At 34.3% G+C, this 24,112-nt stretch overlaps 2 protein-coding genes across 3 annotated transcripts; one reads left to right on the plus strand and one right to left on the minus strand.

Annotated features, from left to right (window-relative positions):
* Positions 1 to 6,000: 6,000 nt before the first annotated feature.
* Positions 6,001 to 21,075, plus strand: LOC18446834 (chaperone protein dnaJ 6). Of its 2 annotated transcripts, XM_088848247.1 has the most exons (8): positions 6,001 to 6,442; positions 7,445 to 7,543; positions 7,651 to 7,752; positions 7,905 to 7,964; positions 8,133 to 8,239; positions 8,361 to 8,443; positions 20,128 to 20,215; positions 20,534 to 21,075. In XM_088848247.1, the coding sequence occupies exons 1-8, from the start codon at positions 6,341 to 6,343 to the stop codon at positions 20,751 to 20,753; spliced, it is 861 nt and encodes a 286-aa protein (XP_088704373.1). In that variant the 5' UTR covers positions 6,001 to 6,340; the 3' UTR covers positions 20,754 to 21,075. The 2 variants fall into 2 exon arrangements, with proteins under 2 accessions (XP_088704373.1, XP_011627994.3); XM_011629692.3 differs by lacking the exons at positions 20,128 to 20,215; positions 20,534 to 21,075 and adding an exon at positions 10,605 to 10,910.
* LQY1 (DnaJ/Hsp40 cysteine-rich domain superfamily protein) lies at positions 20,731 to 22,643 on the minus strand. Its single transcript, XM_006857182.4, has 5 exons — positions 22,390 to 22,643; positions 22,217 to 22,300; positions 21,520 to 21,571; positions 21,166 to 21,322; positions 20,731 to 20,996 (listed from the first exon to the last, which is right to left on the minus strand). Exons 1-5 carry the CDS (start codon positions 22,579 to 22,581, stop codon positions 20,975 to 20,977), a joined length of 507 nt encoding a protein of 168 aa, XP_006857244.4. The 5' UTR covers positions 22,582 to 22,643; the 3' UTR covers positions 20,731 to 20,974.
* Between the last annotated feature and the right edge of the window lie 1,469 nt (positions 22,644 to 24,112).

Consider the following 24,112-nt stretch of genomic DNA (forward strand, 5'->3'; position numbering starts at 1 on the left):
TATCATAAGAAGTAGTGCACATCGTTAATCTACTTTTGTTTTGATGTTGAAAGACCTTCTAATTGATTATCTCAACTTCCTTGAGTATGCATTGACGTAATAAAAATAGATTTTAAAGTTTTTAAAATGGTACATTTTGTAACATCATAGATACTACTTGTTTTCAATATTTTCTAAGTGTTTATACTTCAACTTCATTATTTTTTTGAGCTTTCCATTTTATGATTAGGGTTGGAATTAGACTTTCATACCATTGTAAGGATCCTAATACTGGAACTGCCTCTTCTAGCATGATTTGGAGGTGCGTGGTACTTTGATTATCTGAGGATGACACATTCTATAAAGGGTGTAGTTTCCATACGGTTGCAACTTTAAACAATTTAATTAAGGCATTCTTTTAAATTTTATCATAACATATAATTTTGATTAAAATATTATTAATATTATCTCAAAATCTAGTTTTATAAACTAATTATAAAACCTTTAACTCAACAAATGTTTAAAATCAAGTAGATCTATAAACATATGAAAATCTTTAAAATGGACGGTCTAGATAATATGTTGTAAGATGCACCATTTTTAGGATTCAAAATCTTTGTTTTTTTTTTAGTCATACATCTCGATGTCGAGATGATCAATTAGAGGGTTTTTTCAATATTAAAACAACCTTTTTTGGTGGATTTTTGAAGTGCATCCGTAGTTGTACATTTTAAGGTTGCAACCTTATATAAACTTGTCCCTTCTATAAATAACATCCTTAGAGAAAATAAATATGTTTTGAGTTTTTAAATGCTAAGATATATATCCAAAATTGACCAATCTTCATGCATTCAATCCCATAAAATTAGATTTTCCGTCACAAATCATATGTACAAGTATGTGTGTGACTACCATTAGGCCGGTGTATCCTACAGCATCCCTATTTATTCTAGGATACATGGTGATCTCATGATCCAAAAAAAGCAGTCCTAAATGAGTTTTTTCTGATGGAGAAAATGCACGACATGCTTTATGGCGCATTTAATATTTGTAAGTTTATGATAATATCTCCTATGATTAGCAAATAAAAAGAATGTCATCAACATTTTTTATTTTACATATATACTCCTTTTCCTCCTTTTTCTTTTTGCCCAAAATGCTATATATTTGGAATTTATCACCACTACGCCCAAAATATGGTTTCATGTACAAAACATCACTTATGAAACTAGAAGATCTGGATCAACATCTTTATCATTACTTCAAAACCACTATACTAAAGGAATTGTTTTGAAAGAAAGCGTTTATCTTTTATACATGAAGGTTGTAATCATTTTTGCCCCTTAAATTTCAAAACGGGTGGTTGTAAAAGTCATTGCATATACATAAAATTATAAAAAAACAATTATTGGACTTTGTGACTTACCCCAAGCCATCCAATTTGACATATAATAAGTGAGAATAATCGTGACTTCCATATATAAAAGATAAATAGTATCTTCATGGACAATCCCAATACTAAACGTGACCCATTGGTTCAAAACCACTAAAAACATCGGTTCAAAACTAGTTTGAAACCAACGATAAATATATCAATTGCTAGTTGGGGACATTTTAGGGAAAATTGTAAAGAGAAAAAAAGTAATTTATGTACATACCCAAAATATTTACCTAAAATACAAATTGAGGCAATGTTAGGCAAAATTTACGTGGAAGGTCCCGTCTACCCGTGTTTTCTTTGTTAATAAAAAAATTACCCTCGATCTGATGATGCCATCCTTTGACCACTTTTTGTTTTTAAAAAAGTTTTTTGAAATAGGGTAATGCCCCAATATTTAGGGCAGTGCCCATACGGTATGAGGTTAGCATCTTCCAACTACCCTGCGAAAAGAGCAAAACCCCTACAAGGTTTTATTTTATTTTTGTTTTATCTTGCTCTTTCTCTTCCTCTCTCTCTCTTGGTCTCTCTAAACGGTCAACTGGACCAAGCATCTACGTGAGGATTTCCGGCTATGAAAGCGTGACTCTGCCAAGAATCCAATTTTTAGATAAGGTTTTTTTTTTTTTTTTCTTTTCTTTTCTCCAGGTTTTACAATTGTAAGAAACTTGAATGCTAGGATTTGAAGTTAAGAGTTTCTTTAAATGGGAAGTTGCGTTCTTCTATTTTAGATTGCAATTGAAAGGAGATAATTTTGGATCTATACAATATGTAATATCACATTAAAAGCGACCGGAAATCACTAAAAAATGTTAGAAAAAATAACCAAACCATGAAATTATTTTTCTGACATACTGGGATTTTTTTTTGTTTTAAATCTTACCGAAAATCAACGGTTTGTGTTTTATATTTTCATTTATATATGTAATTTAATTTTTAATTTTGTTATTCAATAATATGTCATGCTCAATTTGCTATGGCACCTCAAAATTTACCGAAAATCTAAAAAATCAGTGAGGTAAAATAAAGCAACCATAAAATTCATTTTTTGACATATTAGGGGCTTCTTTTTTCTTTTTTCTTTTCTTTTTTTTTATTTAAAAAAATCTAACTGAAAATCCATTATACGTTACATCATTATCCAGGGTAGATATTTCCATTGAATAGTTTTACGAATAATTTTATGTCAGTGTAAAGTATCATTTTATATGAAAAAGGTCTCTCATTTTCTTCTACTATTAATAGTTTTAGAATTTATCGTTGTTTTTATTAATTTATAGCCGGCTCTACAGTGTACTGAAACATTATAGCTATCTTATTTAATTTTTTATCCATTCGTTTGTACCTTCATCATTAATGTCTCTTTGAGATTTTTATCTTCTAAAGCTACCATGAAATTTGAAAACATTTCAAAATGAACAGGTCCATTACGTAACAGAGCTTGTATTCCTCCAATTAATGCATCTTGAAAACTAAAATGTCTATAATCTACCACACACACTGAGATTAACACATTTAATCATTTTCTAATAGAGGACATATTCGTATTTTTATCATTCCTAAGTGTATAAAACTATGCCCTTGACTCTTATAAATTTTTTTATTTCTTACTATCTAGTACTGGGATCATTACATTTTTCTCATCATTTTCTGGTACTTTTGAAATTCCTTTAGTCATTTTTATAGAAGTCAATGTTTTTAGATCAAATATATAAATTTTATACATTTCTTGCTTCTTTTTTCTCATGAATTTTCCATGAGTAAATCATCATTTTCCCAACTACATCCTTCATCATAAATTTCTACTATAATTGTTTCTATTTCTCTCATCATATATAGAGTGCTATGGAAACTTTCATGTTTTGGATTTCCTTGTTCTAAATATTATATTAAAGTTTGTTTTATATTTATTAATAAATCTTTGGTTTTTTCCTCTAAATCTAAACTTTCTATTTGTCCTATGTCCACTTTTATTTTTTTCTATTATCTCTTATTCTATTTTATTTTAGTTTTAAAAATTGTTTCTATTTTATATGATAAATCTATTTGGAAGTATAAAGTTGCACATATAGAAATATATTTTTTTTTACATTTTTTCATTATTTTTTGCAATAGGCGCATAACAACGTTGTTAGGATCGGACCGGTTGCAAAACGATCGAGGGGCCCAATCCAATCAAAACTGATAGCCATCCGAATCAATTTATCCCAATTTTAATAATGCTAAGAAATATTATAAGCAATTGTTTAAAATATTTAATATATGAGACAAAAAAAGTTACCGACTTTGTTTGGCTGGCCTACTATTCAAAACCATAGTTCAAACTAGCCAAAACCGCTAAAATACCAGTTTTGACCATCAATGGGAACTCAAAATTTTTTTACTCTGAACCAAACTAATGAAAGCACTTGTTGACAATCTAACCCGACGGACTGCTCATTTGGTCCGATCTTGATAACTATAGCGCAAATGTATAGAGATTTCCAATCCAAAATGCCGAATCAATGGTAAATGGTGACTTTGGTCCTATCCACAAATTGAATCAATTAATACCCTTATGATGGAGCAAATAGTAAGTACCAAATTTTCCTGAACTAGAAAAACACTTTTTGACCGGAAATTAAAATCAGACTTTACAAAAAATTGGCTCCGACTTATTTTTTTTATGAATGAGATTTAGAGAAGTTTTTTTTCAGATGGAGGACCTTCGATTACCGGTTAATAGTTTTTCTGCTAAAATCCAAACATTCGAAATTACGCAACATCCAAACAGTCCCTTGAAAGGTAACACCGTTGGTGCCATAAACACAAACTCAACACACGTGCGCTACACATATATCAACAGCGCCGAAAACGTACATTGAATCATAGTATGCTAGTCGTCTTTAAAATACGATTTTTTCAAAAACTTCCAATTTTTTAAATCCATTAGGAATTTGAGTTTTTCAAAAAATCTTAAAATAACGTTTTTTAATGGAAGCGACAAAAGTCCATATCTTTTATTATTTCAAAAAACGTTTTAAAAATATAATTTTATTGAGATGTTTATCTTCTTCATTGGTTTAATATATTTGAATTATGGTTTAGATATTTTTATTAAATAGTTTATAAAAAAGTATATTAAAAAATATAAAAAATATATTACCAACAAATAATTTATCAACCGTAAGTCTTAAAATATAAGTAGAGTTTAAGAAATACTAACCTGATAAAAAATCTTCGATCGAACCTAGAGAATCAACATACAAGAGAGGTTAATGACAACTAAACATTTAAGCAACTAAGAATTCATGGTGAGATTCAAATGTTAGGATTTTTGCTGCTTTGTTTCTACATGTAGAAGTTTAATTAATTTCACATTTTGAAATTTTGTTTATTTTATTGGTGTAAAAACAAAGCATTTTGGATGGGTCACTATTTTGTATTTTTTTGTTTTTTTTTTGTTTTAGTTACCGCTAGTTATATATTAACGGTCTTTTGTGTTTTTTTAAAATAATAATGTGCATTGGGTTACCGTTCTTGTTATTTACTAATGGGGTTATTATGTTTAGTATTGTTGTTTAACTCTATGCCCACAATAGGTTATATATTTTGTGTCGTGACAATAGATCAAGTATTATTGTTGTATTTAATTTAGACAAAAATTTATCAAGTATTATCCTCATCATAGTAAGGAGATAAAATTATTGTTCGATGGCTTTAATGTATTTATAGAACAGCTACAAATTATAATCTTATCATGCGTCATCTTTACGTATATAAATTTTCACTGTCTTTTTTAGTCAATTCAGAATATTTATAATATTTTTACTTATCTAATTTTTAGCGATCTATATTTTTTATTTGACTTTTTAGCTTTCAATTATTAGAACAAAATCAATTATTGATATTTTAAGGGGGTTGTATACAAAGAGATCATTTACATTTCATACATGGAGGCCACAACTATTTATAACCATCCGATGTCAAATTTGATAGCTTGGATGTGTCATAAAGTTCGAAAAAATTAATTTTTGACTTTGAGCTTGGTCAATAAAATAAATGTAGCTACCCTATGTCACATCTAGTAGTCAAAATCAATTGTGACCACATGGTACCAAAGATAAATAGTCTCATTATATTAAATTATTAATATAATTATATTAAATTGTTATTCGTCAACTTGCTTACCATTCTCTATTGGAAAAGGTTTCTATGCTTCCTCTACAGCATAGAAGTTCTATCCTCCTCCTACCATCCAGCCATTAAATTTTGATCAAAAGAACTACTCACCGTTTGATCTTAGATCCGACGTCTCAAATTTTATTTTTAGTTTTTTTTATAAAAATTGTATAAATATAAAATTTGGTATGTATCATCTTCTCATTGGGTGCACCTGTAAAAAATAAATTTGCAATAAAATATAATAACTAAAATATCATTTGAAACTTTTAAAGGTCTTTTGATCATTTTATTTTATTAAAAATATATTTTTTATATTTTTTGTTAGTGTAAGTTTAATACAAAAATGAACGTCCAAAATTTGATATCAAAATAATTTTTTAAAATAATTAAACATAAAATAATATAGAGACATAACATTCGTAATTGAAACAATCTTATCCCAGAATGAACGGTTGGATAAGGTGAAAGATCGAACTTCTATGCTGCAGGGAGACATCCCGCTCTCTCGACCTCTCCTTTCTCTCTCCTCTCCCTGTGCGTATACTCCCGCCTCTCTCCCTCTCTACCTTCAGATGTACTCCCGCCAAGAAACAAACTAAAAGTTATAATAAATAAAAATGGAGGGAAATAAGGCCAAGCCTTTTATATAGGGAAAGTCATCAGTCATCTTATCAGGTTTTGTTCATTCGCCGACCCCCATTTCTGCGAGAGGATACATTTCCCCAGAGGAAATTTGTGTTTATTTATTTTTGCTTAAAAATGGGTAAGAAGAAGAAACCTAGGGTTTCGGAAGAGGAAACAGAGGAAGCAGTTCAAGAAGAGGCATCCAATTCTGGCACCAAAGAGAAGAGTTTATACGAGGCAAGCTTCTCTATCCCCAATCTTCATGATCCTCAGGGCCTTTTTCCTTGTACTTTTCCATGAACTAGTCGTTCTTCTGGACTTTATTCGCAGCTTTTTGCCTATTTTTAGGGTTTATGTTTGATAAATTATTATCTGGCATGATACTTCAAAAAAAAAGGAAACAATTATTGTCTGGCATGACTTAATATTCTAAGGCTTCCATTCTCATTATCTGATCATATTTGGTGCGTATTTTAGGTAAGAAATAATAGGATTTATGTGCATGGAAATTGGTTTATTGATTTCTGTTAATAAAGAAGAATAATTGCTCATGGATTGGTATTTTCTTTAGCCAAGCTCATCCAGTGCAAAATGTCTGTCCTGTTACAAGCGTAATTCATGATATCTCATGGCATATTCCCCTTAGTCGATATGATTAATGGTCACTAGTGATCAGTTTTTTTGAAGTGAAAACTAATGATTTCATTTTGTTTTACTTGTCTGTGGATATGAATTGAGAGCAACTTAACCCCCAAAGAGTATAACTTTGGGGAAAAGGAAATATAAGAAAAAGAAGACGCTGTAATCCAATCTCCATAATCCATTGTTCAGGATGGGTTTCAGTTTGATTCAAGGAAAAGAAAAAGGAAACAAAAAACATTTGATTACAAGAGCTGTAATGAAGCAGTTAAGAAAACAGAGTCCATGACTCCTGTTGAATGTTTGGTCGCATCATAAAAGTTAAGTAAGAAGAGAAAGGAAACGAAATGGAAGAACAGGAGGAGGTACATGCAAAGATGGGACAAAGATAGCGTGTGACTCAAGAGTTTCACTGTTTACATGAAATATGAAAGTGGGATAGATTAGGTTTTAAAGATAATTTTGGTTTGCACAGGACCACGAGTTGTATTACTATTGTTAATTTTGTAGTTTTGGTAAATACATTTAATTTTTGGGTCTAGATCCTATCTCGTATGCCCTTTTTTTTTTTTTAATGATTTAATGCATCATTGTCTTTAGATACTTGGATTGGAAAGGACATCATCACAACAGGAAATTAAGAAGGCATATTATAAATTGGCTTTGCGTCTTCATCCAGACAAAAATCCTGGCAATGAGGTGCGTACTTTGTCCTTCAAAGTACTTGGTTTTACAGATGTAAAACTCTGCTACCTTTCTTATTTTACTCCCAGCTACATCATTGGTTTTTCTGATTCTACTTTCAGGATGCCAAAGAGAAGTTTCAACTCTTGCAGAAGGTGATATCAATTCTCGGAGACCCAGAGAAAAGGGCACTGTATGATCAGACTGGTTGTGTGGATGATGCTGTGAGTTATTATTAACTGGGTTATGATGGGTCATTATTGTTTTAAATTTGTAATAATTTTTTTTGGTGTTTGTAATTGGTAAAATGACCCACTGGATTTTTCTTTTATAATAATCTGTGACCTACTTGCTCTTCTCATTTAAATTTTTCCAGGAGCTTGGTGGTGCTGCTGTTGAAAGTTTGTATGAGTACTTCAGGACAATATACCAGAAGGTGACCGATATACTACCTTGCATTATCATCCTTTTCCTTAGCTTTAGGTCCAGTTTTTCACATTCTCTTTCTTTTCTCCCCCTTCAATTTTGCCCCCTTTATTTTAATTCCTTCTCATAGTTCATGAATTTTGATGCACAGTAATTGTATTGTCCATGTTGTTAATAGGTTACTGAAGAAGATATTGAAGAATTTGAAGCTAATTATAGAGGATCTGAAACAGAGAAGGTGGACTTGAAGGAATTGTACAAGAAATGCAAGGGCAATATGGACAAGTAAGAACATTGTTACATGGATCCTCTTTTCCTTTTGGGTTTGATAATTAAGTTCTCTTAAGATTTTCCATGCAATTTTGTCAACTGAATGACGTTGATCATCTGAAAAATGTTAATGCAGAGTTTTTAGTTGGATGATATGTTCTGATGAAAAGCTAGATTCACATCGTTTCAAGGATATTGTTGATGTGGCAATTGCTGCAGGTTTGACTTTTTATTTTCTTTCATTTGGTGCAAATATGATAATTTCCTTCATAACATATTCATGTAGGATTGCTTGATGATTGTTACACAGAACTTCATTTCAATTCCCTATTAAATTTTTTTGTTCCTACATCATCCGGAGAGGAGCAGATGCTTCTTATATTTTGCAGAAAACCTGGAAGTCCAGATTTTAAACATGAATTGGGGCTAAGGTTGTTGGGCTAAGGTTGTTGATAAGAGATTGCTTTCTATTTTAGAAACTTGAATTTTTTCTGATGCTTTTTTAATCTCTGTACCCATTGCTTTAGATCCCTAATGGTTACTTTTTAAGCATGACTTGATATCTGGGACCTGGGTTAGATACAATATATTGCCATTTATTTTAGGAATTTCCTTGTGTCAACAAAACCATTAAAAAATTTAAAATAATACATTTATCTATCATTTAGGTACTGTTGTTTTGCACGCAATTGGCATTCCCAAACATTGTGTGAGGGTATCAATCTCATTGTAAATGATTACTAGATGTTAGGATTTAATATTAAGCAGTGGCCTTTCATCCACTTGTCTCTAGTTGACTTTGAATAGCCTATTTTTCTTCCCTTTGTTTTCTTTCTCTGCATACATTTTCATTCTAAATATTAATAGACTATCAAATTTTTACGTGGTTTGTCATTCCTCGACTTTTATGTCAATCAAGTGGTGCGATAACAACTTGAGGTGGTCTGATTCTTTTCACTTTGTAAACATTGCCAGACCTCATGAGATGTGATCAATTTTGCAGTAAGTGATTACTGGATGTTGGAATTTCACATCCTTGGAGATATATTTTAAACATTGTATTTTTATCTGCTTTTCTCCATAACTGACTTTATATGGCCCTTTTTGTTTTGTTTTTTCCATTCTGTTATTTTCTAAATACAAAAAGACTGTTCAAAATTTCTATTCAGGGGGAGTTTGTTAAAAGCCTCATGACTAAGTTGCCTACACGCCATTAGTTCTTTTGTAAGTTGGAGTCACTTTTACTAGCTAGATTCTGAATTGCTGTGTTATCATGAGTCAAACCTACAATTCTAGCTCAAAACCTTGATTCTTCTAATTGATGTACTCTTGAGACATTATGTTTAGAGGACAATTGGAGCAATATTCAGCAGTTCTTTTTGTAACCATTGTTTGCATTTTTGGGAATAAGTGTTAGTGACAACCTAATGCGCTTGAAGATGAACATGAAAGAGAGATAAAGAGAATAATGGAAACCCTCCACTTGAGGGGAAAGCTTCATTAAAATATATGGTATTTCAAAACCTTCATATATGCCATGTTACGATGAATAGTGACCAAACTACCCATAAGCAAATACAAAAAAGCCAAGATAATCTAATTTACATGTTATAAGAATATAATGTCTTATGGGCAATACATATAATGCTATGCATATAAATAGGAAAAGCGTGTTAGAAACAACTCTTAACCTTGATCTGTGTTATAGGATGTAAGAGCACAAGTTTTTTAAGTAGAAACTGATGGTGTGATTTGGTTATATTTGTAGTAAAAATCTTTGCTAGCCGATATTCGACAGAAGTTTGTTTTGCTCTTGTTCATAAAGTAGTTGTATCAAACGATAGCCAACCTCAATGTCTTTAATGAGGCCATTCGCGACCTATTTGTATGAGTTAAAAATACAGCAACCAAGGAGTAATGAAATGGGCCAACGTCTAGAGGTTAGGTTTTGATAGCCCAATGTATCAAGTTTCATTCTTATGTAACCTTGTCAAAAACACCTTTGAGAATGGGTTGGGCCCTTGATGGTAGTACTGCTGAGCCCCATGATGAAATCTCTGACTCCATTCTCACCAAAGGGTAGGGGCCCAAATCCCCAACGACTTACCCTTTTTCTTTTAGTTTTAGAGCTACTATCTGGTGCTCCTGACTACCAAACTTTATTTCCCTGCTTTTACTTGATGATTTAGTGCAACTGCCTTATTATAGGGTCGTAAAATAATGAGTTGTTACTATTTTAATTTTATATTAACAAAAAAAGGGTAGAAGGCCTTCTCCCCCACTGACTTACCCAAAAAAAAAAGGAGTAATGAAATGGGAAAGAATATATTGCAATGTCGATTTTGCATAACTACATCATGATTTCACGAGGAGCGAATAGTTGGTGGGAGATGCGATTCCGGCAGAGGGTTGAAAGAGAATAGGCGGAGGGGGCGGAAGGTAGATGATATTCACAACCAATTCAGGGACCAAATGATCACGAAGACAATGTTCAACTGCGAGATGCAATGGCATTGCAGATGTGAATAGTTAGAGGTTTCTTTGTTTCTGTAGACTTATAATGGTGAAGGGGGGGTTACATCAAAAAATATTGGTGAAGGAGGATTGTTGAAATTTTCAATTGTATTCTTCATATTGATTAACAGTCTCTTACCCTGTTTATTCTTGTTTTATATGCTTTCCATTAGCTACCATAAGACCATGATGATGTTCCCTTTTACAATTAAATTAGATGATTGTCATGTGATGTTGTTTTTCATTCTCATAGCTCTTACAGAAATGTACTCCATTGGTGTATATCCCTTATTAAAGAGTACCTTTTAGAACCCCAAATTCAGAGATGGAGCCTCAACCTAGCCATGGGGTAATTGTGTTGTTTGTATAAAGGATGTTCTGTCCTTTATGATAAGTGTTTAGACATTTTAGTGCGTACAGTTTTGTTGGTGGCATATGTGTTTGTTTGCATGCTTGTACACATGTGCATGTCAGATGGATACTTGCGTATGCATTGGGTCCTCGATTTCAAGAAATTCCGAGTCAATACCCACTTTCTTTATCCATGTCCATATCCATATTTTCATCCGATGGATACTCACGAAACATATGCGTATTACCTATGATGACTGAGTGGGATTTACATGTTAAATTATATATATATATATATATATATATATATATATATATATATATATATATATATATATATATATATATATATATATATATATATATATATATATAGAGAGAGAGAGAGAGAGAGAGAGAGAGAGAGAGAGAAGTCTTAAAAATGGCTATAAGCGAATTGCTACAGTATTTTGCCCCATCATGAACATGTTGTGTTTGTGATGCTTTTGCCTAAAAACTGCTATATATATATATATATATATATATATATATATATAGAAAAGTCTTAAAAACGTCTATAAGTGAATGGCTACATTGTTTTGCCCCATCATGAACATGTTGTGTCTGTGATGCTTTTGCCTAAAAATCGCTATGGACCTACGGGAGCCGTGGCGGTCCCTGTACAATTTTTGCGTGAAAAAAAGCCCATCAAGGACATGCTATGCCTGTAACGGAACGCCAAAGACATGCTATGTCTGTGGCGGTCTTTAATCCATGCTATTCGAAAAAATAGGACGATGCCGAGCCTATGGGCGAAAATATTGTTCAGTTTCGCCCATAGGCATCTTGTAGTCTCATCCTATATATATGTATGTATGTATGTATGTATAAGAAAGTGATTTTATGCAATGGTTGTATAGTAATATAATGAAACAACCTTCAAAAACTATGTTAAACCCATTTGTTTAACTCTAATTTTTTAATATACACTCTTTTTAATTTAATGTACAATACAAAAAAGAAAAAATTGAAAACAAACTTCAAAAGATGCTTTTTGAGACCAACTAATATAGGCTGTCCATTTTAGTGAGATGTTTAGATTTAGGCCTTAGAAATATTTTTTTCCTTTCCAAAATAGCTTCAATATCATTAGATTAACAAATGTTATAAAATAAAAAAATGATTTTGAATTTGTAAAGGCCTAGATCTTGAAATTCACCAAATGGATGGGCGAGTTTCATTTTTTGGAGGGCACTCATGTCAACCATATCTAGGGGTGCAAATTGAATTTTATTTTATTTGGTACTGATTATTGGGATGCAAGGAGTGTGTATGCAAAATTTGGAGTCATACAAAACCAAATATGGTGTTCTAGAAGTGTGATTTCATTATATTACAATAACACAGTGACATGAAATTATTCCCCATATATATATATATTATCCTTCAAAAAAAAAATACGAGAATAAAACCTAACATCCATTCAATGCCATGTATCATATAAAGACCACATTATAAAAGCATATTTTTCATTGGACATCTTGAAGACTAGGAATGTCATAATTATTTCCTTCATACGTGACATATCTGCCCCATATCACTAAAACATGAACAAATGATTAAAATTAGGTTGACAGGTCTCCATTTCAAAAGTTATAAGATGAATCAAACATAGGTACTTAGAACTTCGTCAACATTTCAGCAGGTAATCAAACACATATACTCAAAACTTTCTTAACATTCCAGTAGGTTATTGAACACATGTATCCAAATTTCTTTAAGCCTTCCAGAAGATAACATTCCACTTCCCAGCAAAGAAGAACTTCCTTTTTCCATGGAACGTTTATCTTCCAGCAAACAAACACGCCCTTAGACTTGGTCATTTCTATTCCAAGAAAATATTTAAATGGGCCTAAATCCTTAATTTCAAATTCCCTTGCTAAGAAACTCTTGAATTGTAGAATTTCCTTAGGAGAATTGCCTATTACAACAATATCATCCACGTATTTGATCAAGGCAATGGTATTGACCTTAGTACTTTTCACAAATAAGGTTTGATCAACATGACTTTGAGTATACCCGACACTTTGGACAACACCAGACTGGTTTAGTCCATAAATGCCTTTATCAATTTACACACTTTCTTCATTTGCAAGACTTCTAAATTCAGGTGGAGGAATCATATAAACTTACATTTGCAATTTTCCATGAAGAAACACATTCTTGACATCTAGTTGATATAACAATGACTCCATGTTAGCTGTCACGTGCAAAACGACAAAAAATGGAGTCCATCTTAGCCACATGAGTGAATGTGTCCTTGTAGTGTATTGCATAAGTTTGAGTCAACCTCTTGGCAACTAACCGTGCCTTGTAGCTATCATTTGTACCATCAACCTTGTGTTCTATTGTGTAAATACTATCCCAATTACCATTCTTCATGAATGCCCTCATCTCCTTGCACATAATGTATTTTCACTTTGGATGCGATAAAGCTTCTTAACACTGAAAGGAGTAAAAAACAAAAGACACAGAAGATATGAAGGCATGATAAAAGGAAGACAAGGACTCATAAGACACAAAATTACTAATTGGGTGCATTTTGTAATTTTCATCTACCTTTGCTACAACAATTGGCAAATCAAAATCACCACACTAGGGTCCAGGAATATTATCTTGGATAAGAGATTATCTGGCTCAGAGGTATACTATTGGCAAGAAGGTCTATCAGCTATGGTGGTCTCCACGTCCTTCCGTTTTAGTCGAGAATAGAATTTTAATTCTTCTTTTTTTTTTCGGTTTTGTCAACATCATGAGAATGCACCCACTTTCATCTTGAGTTCCAAAATCAGAAATCATAGGGATGGGAAGTGGAACATAGGGCCTCTCTTTCACATTATTCTCCCCCTAAAGAAAGGTGGGAAAGAAGGGAGTGGACTCAAACAATGGTTACATCCATTGAGATAATTTTTTTCCTAATACTGGATCATGACATTTGTAACTCTTTTATGAAGATGGATAACCAGGAAAAATATATTTTACAGATTTTGGATCAAATTTTGTATGGTATGGACCCATAACATTAGCAAAGCAACGACATCCAAAGACTTTAGGGGGAACATGGAACAATGGACGATTAGGACAGAGAAGTTTAATACGATAAGATGTAGTGAGCACAGCTTATGGCATCCGATTAATACGATATACTATAAAACACTATATGGCATTAGATTAATACGATAAGATGTAGTGAGCACAGCTTTAGACCAGAATTTTTTGGTTAAATTCATACTCAAGAGGAGAGCGCGAGTCACTTCTAAAAGATGCCTATTCTTTCTTTTAACTACACTTTTTGTTGTGGTGTATAATTGAAAGAACTTTGATGTGTTATTCCATGCTCATCCAAATAGGCTTGCAGCTCTCCATTGCAATGCTCCCTACCATGATCAGATCGAAGTACGATAATGTTAGTATCAAATCGAGTGAGAATCATCTTGTGAAAGACCTTAAAGACATTTGGAACCTTGTCTATAGTTTTTATAAAGTAGATCCATGTACATTGAGAGAAATCATCCACAAAAGAAACTAGATATCGGACGCCAAAACAAGATGCAACAAGAGAAGGGGCCTATAACGATCAGAATAAACAATAGCAAAAGGAACCTTGCTTTTATTATTGCCTGGTAAATAAGAGTTTCTACAATATTTTGACTACTTACATACCTCAACATTGAAACTTAGACACACTAGTAGAGATAAACAACCTAGAAAACAAACTTTTTTAAGGACTGAAAGGACAAATGACCAAGTTGGAGAATGCCACTGCCAAATTTGACCCTTATTGACACTGGAACTGGATTACAAGACTTGAGATGTAGTTATTGCCAAGTCCAGAATGTAGAGACCACCAGCTTCATGATCATTGCCATTGTCATCCTCCTATCCAGACCGTGAAAAACACAACGGGAAGGAAAGAATATTACACTACAATTCAGACTCTTGTTAATGCCACTGACATACATTAAGTTTGTAGCAAAGCTGGGGACATGAAGAACCGGTGGCAATGACATTTGAGGAGAAACATGTACAGTAACTTTTCCAGCGATAAAGGAAAAAGATCCATCAACAATCTTAACTTCGTCTCTACTAGAACAAATAGAACAGGAGGAAACAAGGATGACATACTGGTCGTGTGATCCGATGTCCTTGAATCATTAATCCATGATTTTTTGGACAGAACAAAAGCGGCATGATTAGCAAAAGCATGAGTACTTGAGTGTGCTAAAGATGAAGTAGAGGTTGTGGATGGGTCATCTAACTATGTGAACAATTGGTGTAGACTTTCAATCTCCTCTTTTGTGATTGATATGATCTCTTTCAAAGTAGAAGCTGAAGATTGGATTGCATTTTGTACTGGCCTATCGGTGTTAGCAGCAGCTGAACTCCTAGTGGATGAGGCCTTGTGAGCATTTAATTGACTTGGATGATTAAATTTAGCTAGCCGACCAACCAGTTCCCATCCAATTTCTTTAGTATGACCATTTCTACCACAATGGTCATACTTTTATCTCCTTGATTATGCCCCTTTTTCCAAATTTTGAGTTCCACACCTTTTTTATTTCTGAAACAAGAGCATATCAATCAAGTACATGACTAGGAGGCATGACTCTTTTTTACTCTCCTCACTTTAGACAAAGGAATGTATTTGGTGAACTGATGGAAGAGTATCCCTACTGAATATTTGCACCCTATCTAATTCTAACTTTGGGTTTGATCCCCGAAGAACTAAAAAATTTGATTTTGTTCTACAAACTCTTTGTATTTCTCCCCATTTATTTTATAGGTCAGTTTAAACTTTTGATAACGATCCAACTCCTCCCACATACTACAAAGTGAAGAAATATTTTTCTACAAGTAACCTCTCCCCCTTTCAAAGATGAGAAATTTCCTATCTCAACTGGTACACTTGAGTTACATTCTTGCTTTAAGAGTAAGTTTGGTTTCTAGAGTCCCAAATCTCTTTTGTAGTTTAATGAACGAAAAAGCCCTATTAATTAATCGTTACGTGGAGTGTAATAGCCAAGACATCGCCGTCAGATTTTTAGTTTCCCACTTGTCATATGAGGGATTTGTTTTTTCATATTTAATAATCTTACCATTTATATACCCCAAGTTCCCTCTTCCAGTAATAAACATTTTTGCTGACTGTGACACTCTAAATAATTCGACCCATCAAGTTTGATAGTTGTAATTTGTGGTTTTAATTTTATCTCCATTGATACCCATATGGGAGGATACACCTGAAATATTAGTATAGGTGGAAGAGTGTCCAGAGTCACTTATGCTTGACATATTGACCAAAATACAAAAAAAAAAAAAAATCACCAAGGAAAGTAGCTAATGAAAACAGATAGCCACTCAAAACACCTCAAACATGCAATAGATTTTGAAGAAAATTGATTTTCACAAGACACATACAAGGTTTCGATCCATTTATGGGGTCAAACACTGACCTTAACACCTTCGAACCACAACAATCAGATCTAGGTCGCAAAAACTAGGGTTCCCCCCCTTGTTTTATTCCACCTTTTCCAGATCTAGGGTGTCTGAACATGCGGCTTTTGGACACCTTTGAATGGCCAGATCACATATTTAGGGTCAAAAGAAACCTCGTGAAGTAACCTTGCTTTGACACCAAGTTAAAAATACAATAACCGGGAGTAATTAAGAGGGAGATAATAGAAAGAGAGATCAAGGGAAGGAGGGAGAGGGACGAGAGATACTTACATACATTTGGGACCAGCTCCGCGACATGACCATTTTCTGGGCATCCAATCATAAGATCCTCGAACATTTCTCCAGATCAGATTTTCTAACCAATTGGAAGGACATCATCACTCTCAATCCTCTTTATGGTCCCTCCTGGACTGGACCTATTGGCTTTGGGAGTATTTTTCAGCGATGAAGAAGCCAATATTTTATCGTCTTTTTGTGGTTCACTTGAGAATGGTGACTCTACCTGGGCCGAGGCTCGAGCAGTCTTGGAAGGTCTTAGGGTTTGAAACTCTCTTATGGTCAGGAACCTTATTGTGGTAGGAGATTCAAAGAAAACCATTTTATGGGCTCCTTGGTGTCTTTCTCATACTTTTGACAGGATTTGGGATATCTGCATGTCTCTTTGAGTCGGCTTTCATAGTATATGGAAGGAGGGCCAATGTGGCGGCAGATGCTCTAGCCAAGGTGGCTGTTGATGTTGCTGCTAGTGTTGAAGCTGAGTCCCATCTTTATTCCTCAACCCCTCTGCCTATCTTCATAGTCTCATACTTGGATCTCTCTCTCTCTCTCTCTCTCTCTCTCTCTCTCTATTCCTCTACCTCTCTGCCTATCTTCTTGGTCACTTCTTCTTTGCGCCACATTGCACACCTTTTCACTCAGCGCACACATTCCTCTTTGCTGGTTTCTCTCTCTGCCCTTCCATCTGTTCTCTCTCACCCTCTAAATGAACTCTCATCTTGTGCATTTTCTCTCACTCCTCTCTACCCTGACTCATTCCATGTCTCACATGCCTTCTCTCTCTTCCAGTCTCCTTTTTCGTCTTGCACACCCCCCTCTCTGCCCAATTTTTTTTCTCGTGTACTTTTTGTTGTCTCTCCCTCGGCTACTAGAGGGATGCCTGAAAAGTCATTTCTCGTAAGAAATTTTTGTATGCATATACATCAGTAATTTATTGTGAATAACTTCAAAAAATAGGCTGACCACCTAGCAGTTAGGCAACTTGTGCAATTAACCTTAGCGTGGGTTTAAACTCGTTTGAGAATGAGGAAGGATAGCAGGCCTTGAAGCAAACTGCTTTGAACTTAACAGCTAATGTAGTGAACAACTGTCAACTGAAATGAAGGAAAATCTCAAACACAATGGATATTAATGACATGGCAAAATTCAAGAATGTGTAAGATAAGATAGACACTAGCCATCTGTCTTTATAAGGTGGGGTTGGCAGGTCTATCACCATCATCTTTGGAGTTCACATTAAGCTCTATGGTGAGTTCATTATGTTCATGATCTTTTTTATAACTTTAGTTTGACAGAAGCATCTCTCTCTTACAAACTGGAGCTCAAGTCGTGTATTGAGGTAGGTGGTCACATCTTAGGTTGAGTTTTTAACTTGAGTATGGTTGTACATAGCTCTTTTGTTTCCATTAAACAATAGAAATAAAAGAGAGGAAGGCCGTTATTGCCTTGGGAGTTGTAACCTTGTCCGTCCACCAAGTTATTGCGCAATAAAAGTTCTTCCTCCAAGAGTGATTCTGTGGCAGAAATATTTTCTAATCTTCGAGTAATTATTGAAGAAAATTGAGAGGATCATCTTAGCTTTCTGCATGCCGTTTTATGTATATTCAGTGTTTCTGTTGCAATAGTCAAGCTCTTCTGGGTAAATTCTGCAAATACCTTTCATTCTATACTTGGTCATCTCACTTGAAAAACTTAATCAATATATATAGGTGATGGCAAAATATGTGACATTTATGAAAAGGAATGATTGAGGAAACGGAAAGGAGTCAAATTTTGCAAGGTCACCCCTAGTTAGTCCCTCTTGAGTTCTAGTAGGGAAAGGAGTCAAATTTTGCAGTATGCAATTCCTTATAGGCAGTTTTTGAGTCCTATTCCCAAAAGAAAAATAACACAATGGTTTATGAATTGGAGCAACAAATAAGTGATTTTAAACAGGTGTCACTGGGAGACTGTTATGCTCATCTATTTAGTCTTTGGGATGAATTAAGCTAGCATCAGCCCATACAATGTTCTACTTGTGCAAAGGAACAATGAGAGAGAGAGAGAGAGAGAGAGAGAGGGGGGGGGGGGAAGTGAGTGGCTTAGGGGTCACTTATGACCTCTACCCCTCTTGTAACGTCAAATAATAACCCTAATTACAGCTTATGGACAATATTGTTCTTATTTAAAGACATAAGAGAAATATGGACTATATATAAATGACAGTTATGTCCATCAAATACAATAAAGCTTATTCTTTTTATTTCTAACAAGAAGCAATGGTGCTTCAGTTTACAAATGTTGAATTAACCGGCCTTGAATGCTTTGAATTAGAAGTTTATTTGCAATATCTCAATTTTTGGATGGTATAATTGGGAAACTCCTGACAGCTGCCAATAGTGGAGAATAATATGTAGCCTTTGTTCATCTTTTAGAATTGGATGCCTGAGGAAGATAACCTATCTGGACCATCGATTCACACAAGCTGCATCACCATAATATCACATAGAAATAGATAAATGCATGCCTATATGCTTATGCTAACAAGCGCCAAAGCAGGAAATTTCCCTGAAATTTTCTATCCTCTCGTTTACTGTCAATGATGCATAATTTCCACACCCCTTTCAATCTGTATAAGACCATCATATTACATAGTATAAAGGAGAAATTCCTATATATTTTTGTCTACAAGCTCCAGATTGCAAATTTCTACGAAAGTTCATTCTCTCAATTGCTACAACGTATAGGTACTTCTCATTCAATTCCATATAAAATTGCAAAGGTGTCACAATGGGCACCATTAATATTGTCCACACGTATGTGTTCGTTTGGGATGCCAGATGTGTGGGGTTGTGGCTTACAAAGTCTATATTCCAACTTTGCATTTGGTTAGTGCATAATATGAGCACAATGGTCTCAATGAAGAAATTTTCCATAACGTCAAATGATGAGGGTGGTGAGTGGAAAGGAACCGAGGCAGCTGCGCCTGGCTTCAAAAACTTGATACGGTTATCTTGCAGTGTGTGTGTGGTCTGGATTTGGATATGATGCCAATTCTGTTGTGCCCATGGTGGAATCTCGAATATATTGCATTAAATGGACTGACGTTATCAAGCCTTACTTTCCATTGAATTGCCCTTGTGGTTTTGCACTTGAACTCACTGTGCTCAATGAGCAGGAGTAAACCATAGATTTATGGACTCTCAGAATGATTTTATTTCCTATTTCCTTAATTATTTACTTTTCTCTTTCTAATAATGTCACTTAATCTAATTTCTTTTGTATAGGAGAACTAAAGGGGACCAAGACATATCATATATGGGCGAAGAAAATCGCTGAAAGACAGCCACCCATAGACCCTCTGAGACCAAAAAAGTAGGTTTGCTTGTTCCACAGAATTTATGATTTTTCTTCCCTTTGTTGAAGAAAAAAGTATTAATGAAATGAAAATTTTTAAGTAGAAAACCGAAGTACTCATTATTGCTAGTGTATAAATAAATGAATGCATTTGCTGACACTTCGCACTGGGGGAACTTGGAGTGGGATCACCATATCATTCCAATGGGAAATACTCAAGCAATCCAATAAGTATAAAAAAATAATGAACTCCAATACATAAAAATTTAATGAACATGAAATTTCTAGTGCACTTTTCTAAATTAAAATTTCTTTCTTATTTTCTGGTTTTTGCAGATCCAAGAAGAAAGCTGAAACAGATCTAATGGCTGCCGTCTTGCAACGCAGAGAGGCAAGGAAAGAGCAGATTGATTCCATGTTCTCGTCCTTCCTAACAAAATATGGTGACAAAAGCCAAAATGGCAATAAATTTGGTTCTGAACCAACAGAAGAAGAGTTTGAAGCTACTAGAAAGAGACTGGAAGCCGGCAAGCAAAAGAAGAAAGCGAAGTCTTGACTATGTTTTGGTTATGTAAACAATTGTTGCTATCACAGTACTATCTTTTCTGAAAAATTGTTTGCTCAGTTTTATTACATTAACAACAATGAAAGCAACTGAAATGCTATGCACCAATATCCAGTGGCCGGAATCTGACCACTAGGTATTTCTGGGAGCACCATGTAATCGTTTTTCTGATAGATCTTTGTTGTTTTGATGTGTTCTTGGTTTTGATATTTTCAGTCGTCATCTTTGAATTCCCTGCGAAATGGAATTTGTATTAATAGCAAGAAAAAACTTATATTGCAAGAAGTTCAGTTATTTGAGTTTCTGATGTCAATACGCCTGAGTGTTTGTCATATTTTTGAGTTATCGGTGCTCATAAATTGTCTCATATTTTGAGTTGAGCTTTCCTTCGATTGGCTTTTACCTGCGATCAAGGTATCGAGGTTGAATACCAGTGCCTTGGCACGTGGTGCAAGTCAAGGAGCCTACGCCTTCACAATTGATGCACCGTGAGACTTGCTTCTCGTCCCCCCCCAGTTCCACCGTCACATTGCCAGTACCCATGCAAAACCTGCACCTCTCTACAATAACCACATTTTCAACCATATAGAGGTATGACTATTTCGCTTGTAAAATGGTTAAAAGCACCCTAAGCATATGATCCAGTGGCAAACTGCCTCTGAGAGAGAGAGATGTTTTATTGAAATCAGATTGCATATGGTGTTTGCGTTGTTCCGTTGTAATATAGATCAAAATGTTGAGTTAGGGTTGAGCTTACGAGCGCCGGTTCCATCGCATGGAAAGCATGGTTGCTTGTTCTCCCTCTTTGCCTGCACAATGTTATTACCATCAGTAGTGTCGCACTTTGAGAATGGGGTTGGGGTCGTGGTGGTAGCACCACTTGTGCCTTACTAAGGTTTAGGATTTCATTTTCACTTAACGCATTAAAAAACCACTAATGATTTCAAAAAAGGGTAGGGGCTCGTCATCCCCACTAAATTATCAAAAAAAAAGAAATTTGTTTTGAGAGCTTGAGAGTGGTATAGCATTCAGAATCTTGCTTCTTTTTTGTACCTAGCAGTTTGGAAAAAGAAACAAAGGAGAACCAACCAACTTAAATGTGTATAAATCTATGAAAAACACATGCATTGTCTTTGGGAATATTGAATATGAACAAAAAGGGAAGAGTCTCTGCGTCTTTCGACACAATTCATGTGTGTTTAGATTATACATGGTCTACATGTATCTAGAGGTAAAATAGCTTTTTGATAAGTCAAATGTTTGACAATGAGTTTAAAAATAGGTATGCACAACACAGCTATCTGATAATACAATACATTAATAATGGCTAACAAAGCATCTAAACTTCAAGCACATTACTTATATGTGTGAAGACAAAGATTTACCAATAAAGAATCAATATTCCTGCAAAAGTCCCAAAAATAAGAACCAGTGAAGGGGGGTTAAGTACTAACTGCATTATCTATTTGGGATTCATAGAACACTGGGATTCCTATGCCCACCGCAATGCTGACCACCCCGACAGAGATTGCCACCACCTGAAATCACCATTAAGAGAGAGAGAGGATATAAATAAAGGTCATTCATAAATTACGAAAAACCCATGAATTTGGAGAGAGAGAGAGACTGTGTTTTGGTCGAGATCTATGGCGTTGATGCATGGATAAGAAGAGGGTGGCCGTTGGATCCTTGCTGTGCATTTGGGGGGAGAAGAGAAAAGCTTTAAACGAGAGTTGGATATGAAGGAAGAGTTTAGGCGGGGAAGAGAGGGAGAGAGAGACATTGCTGAGGAATTGATAGTTAGAGAGAGAAACAGCATCAAACACACACATCTTTTGACACTGGCCAAAGAGCCTCAACTTGAAAGCTCACCACACGTTTTGGATATCACTCCATATATACACCATACATATTTCAGTTCAATGGGCCGACTGGTGCATACGTGGATGTAAATTGTGGGGCACAATCGTCAAATCTAAAAGCAAAGGGCTATGCGAGTATGTAGCCATGTTGGTCGTTTAATGGTCAATGAATCATGAACGCACTCTAAGAAAAAGTGTGGTTAGAATGGTGCCTAGCCTGTATGTCAAAAAAGCAGTGGGAAAAACCTCGGGCGAGCCAAATCGGACTTGTTAAAGTAATTGGGACCGGCCACCTTGGCGATTCCGGATAACTGGGCAAAGAAGGGGCTTCATTGCTCGCTCTAGCTATTTCTTATCATGTAATTTTTTTTGAGTAGATTTGTTTAATCAAGTTAAGAATATTTATAAAAAAAAAGAAGAGAGTTTTTTTTATAGGCTTTATATTGCCAAGCCTATGCCTTGTATAAACTTTTTCTTAAACCTTATACAATATTTATTCGAAAAAATAATTGCTCAGGAAGCATTAAACTCTGGAGAAACTTATGTAGAACGATTGAGAGGGGGGATTCATGCTCATAAGAGGATATAAGAGTAAATAGGTGGGTTTTTTCGTAAAAACTCACCCAATCACCCATTTAGGAAAGTATATTAAGAGATCATTTACTTTTAATACAAGTAGATCACAATCATTCTTATACATTAGATTTTAAATCAGGAGGTTGTGAGTGTGTTATTGACTCAACTCAAAGTTCAAAAGAAATTTTTCGAACTTCATGACACACCCCAAGCATGCAACTTTATATCTAATGGCTAGGAGAAGATGTGACCTCCTTTCAACAAAGGTAAATAGTTTCATAGTATATAATCCCTACTCATTTTGGGCAGGGTGTTGAATTGGCCTTTTGTTATGTGTCTTTCGACTTCAATTTTGAAATGACGGTGTAAATGACTTTTCATGGAGAGTGTATTTAGGAAAATATATAATGAGATTATTTACCTTTAGTAAAAAGTGGTCACAATTAATCTTGACCATTGGATGTGAAATTAGGGGGCTGTATTTATTTCATTAACCATGCTCAAAGTTTTAAAAAAATTTGTCGAACTTTGTGACACACTCAAACTATCGAATTTTACATCAGATAGTTATAAGTAATTGTGACATCCCTGTACCAAAGGACAATGGTCTCATTGTATACAATCTCAGGTATTTTTTTTTAGGTGCAGTTTCTATAGAGCCGAGGCTCTAAGCAATCAAAGTAGAGCCCACCTTCAAATAGTATCGAGAAATATGTTTTCAACACTGGAAATCTTTGTGATAGCCTTAAAATATATATTCATATCTAATTATAAAATTTAAAGCTTTAAAAACAATGTAAATTGAGCAGATCTATGAAAACTTGAAAATTGACGGTCCAAAAATGCATTTCAAGATACAATATTTCAAAAACTTGAAATCTATTTTTTTCTCATGTTCATGCATCTTGATGT

Source organism: Amborella trichopoda, chromosome 9 (assembly GCF_054954075.1).
Source record: "Amborella trichopoda isolate Santa Cruz 75 chromosome 9, AtrichopodaSantaCruz75HAP2 v2.0, whole genome shotgun sequence".
NCBI lineage: Eukaryota > Viridiplantae > Streptophyta > Magnoliopsida > Amborellales > Amborellaceae > Amborella > Amborella trichopoda.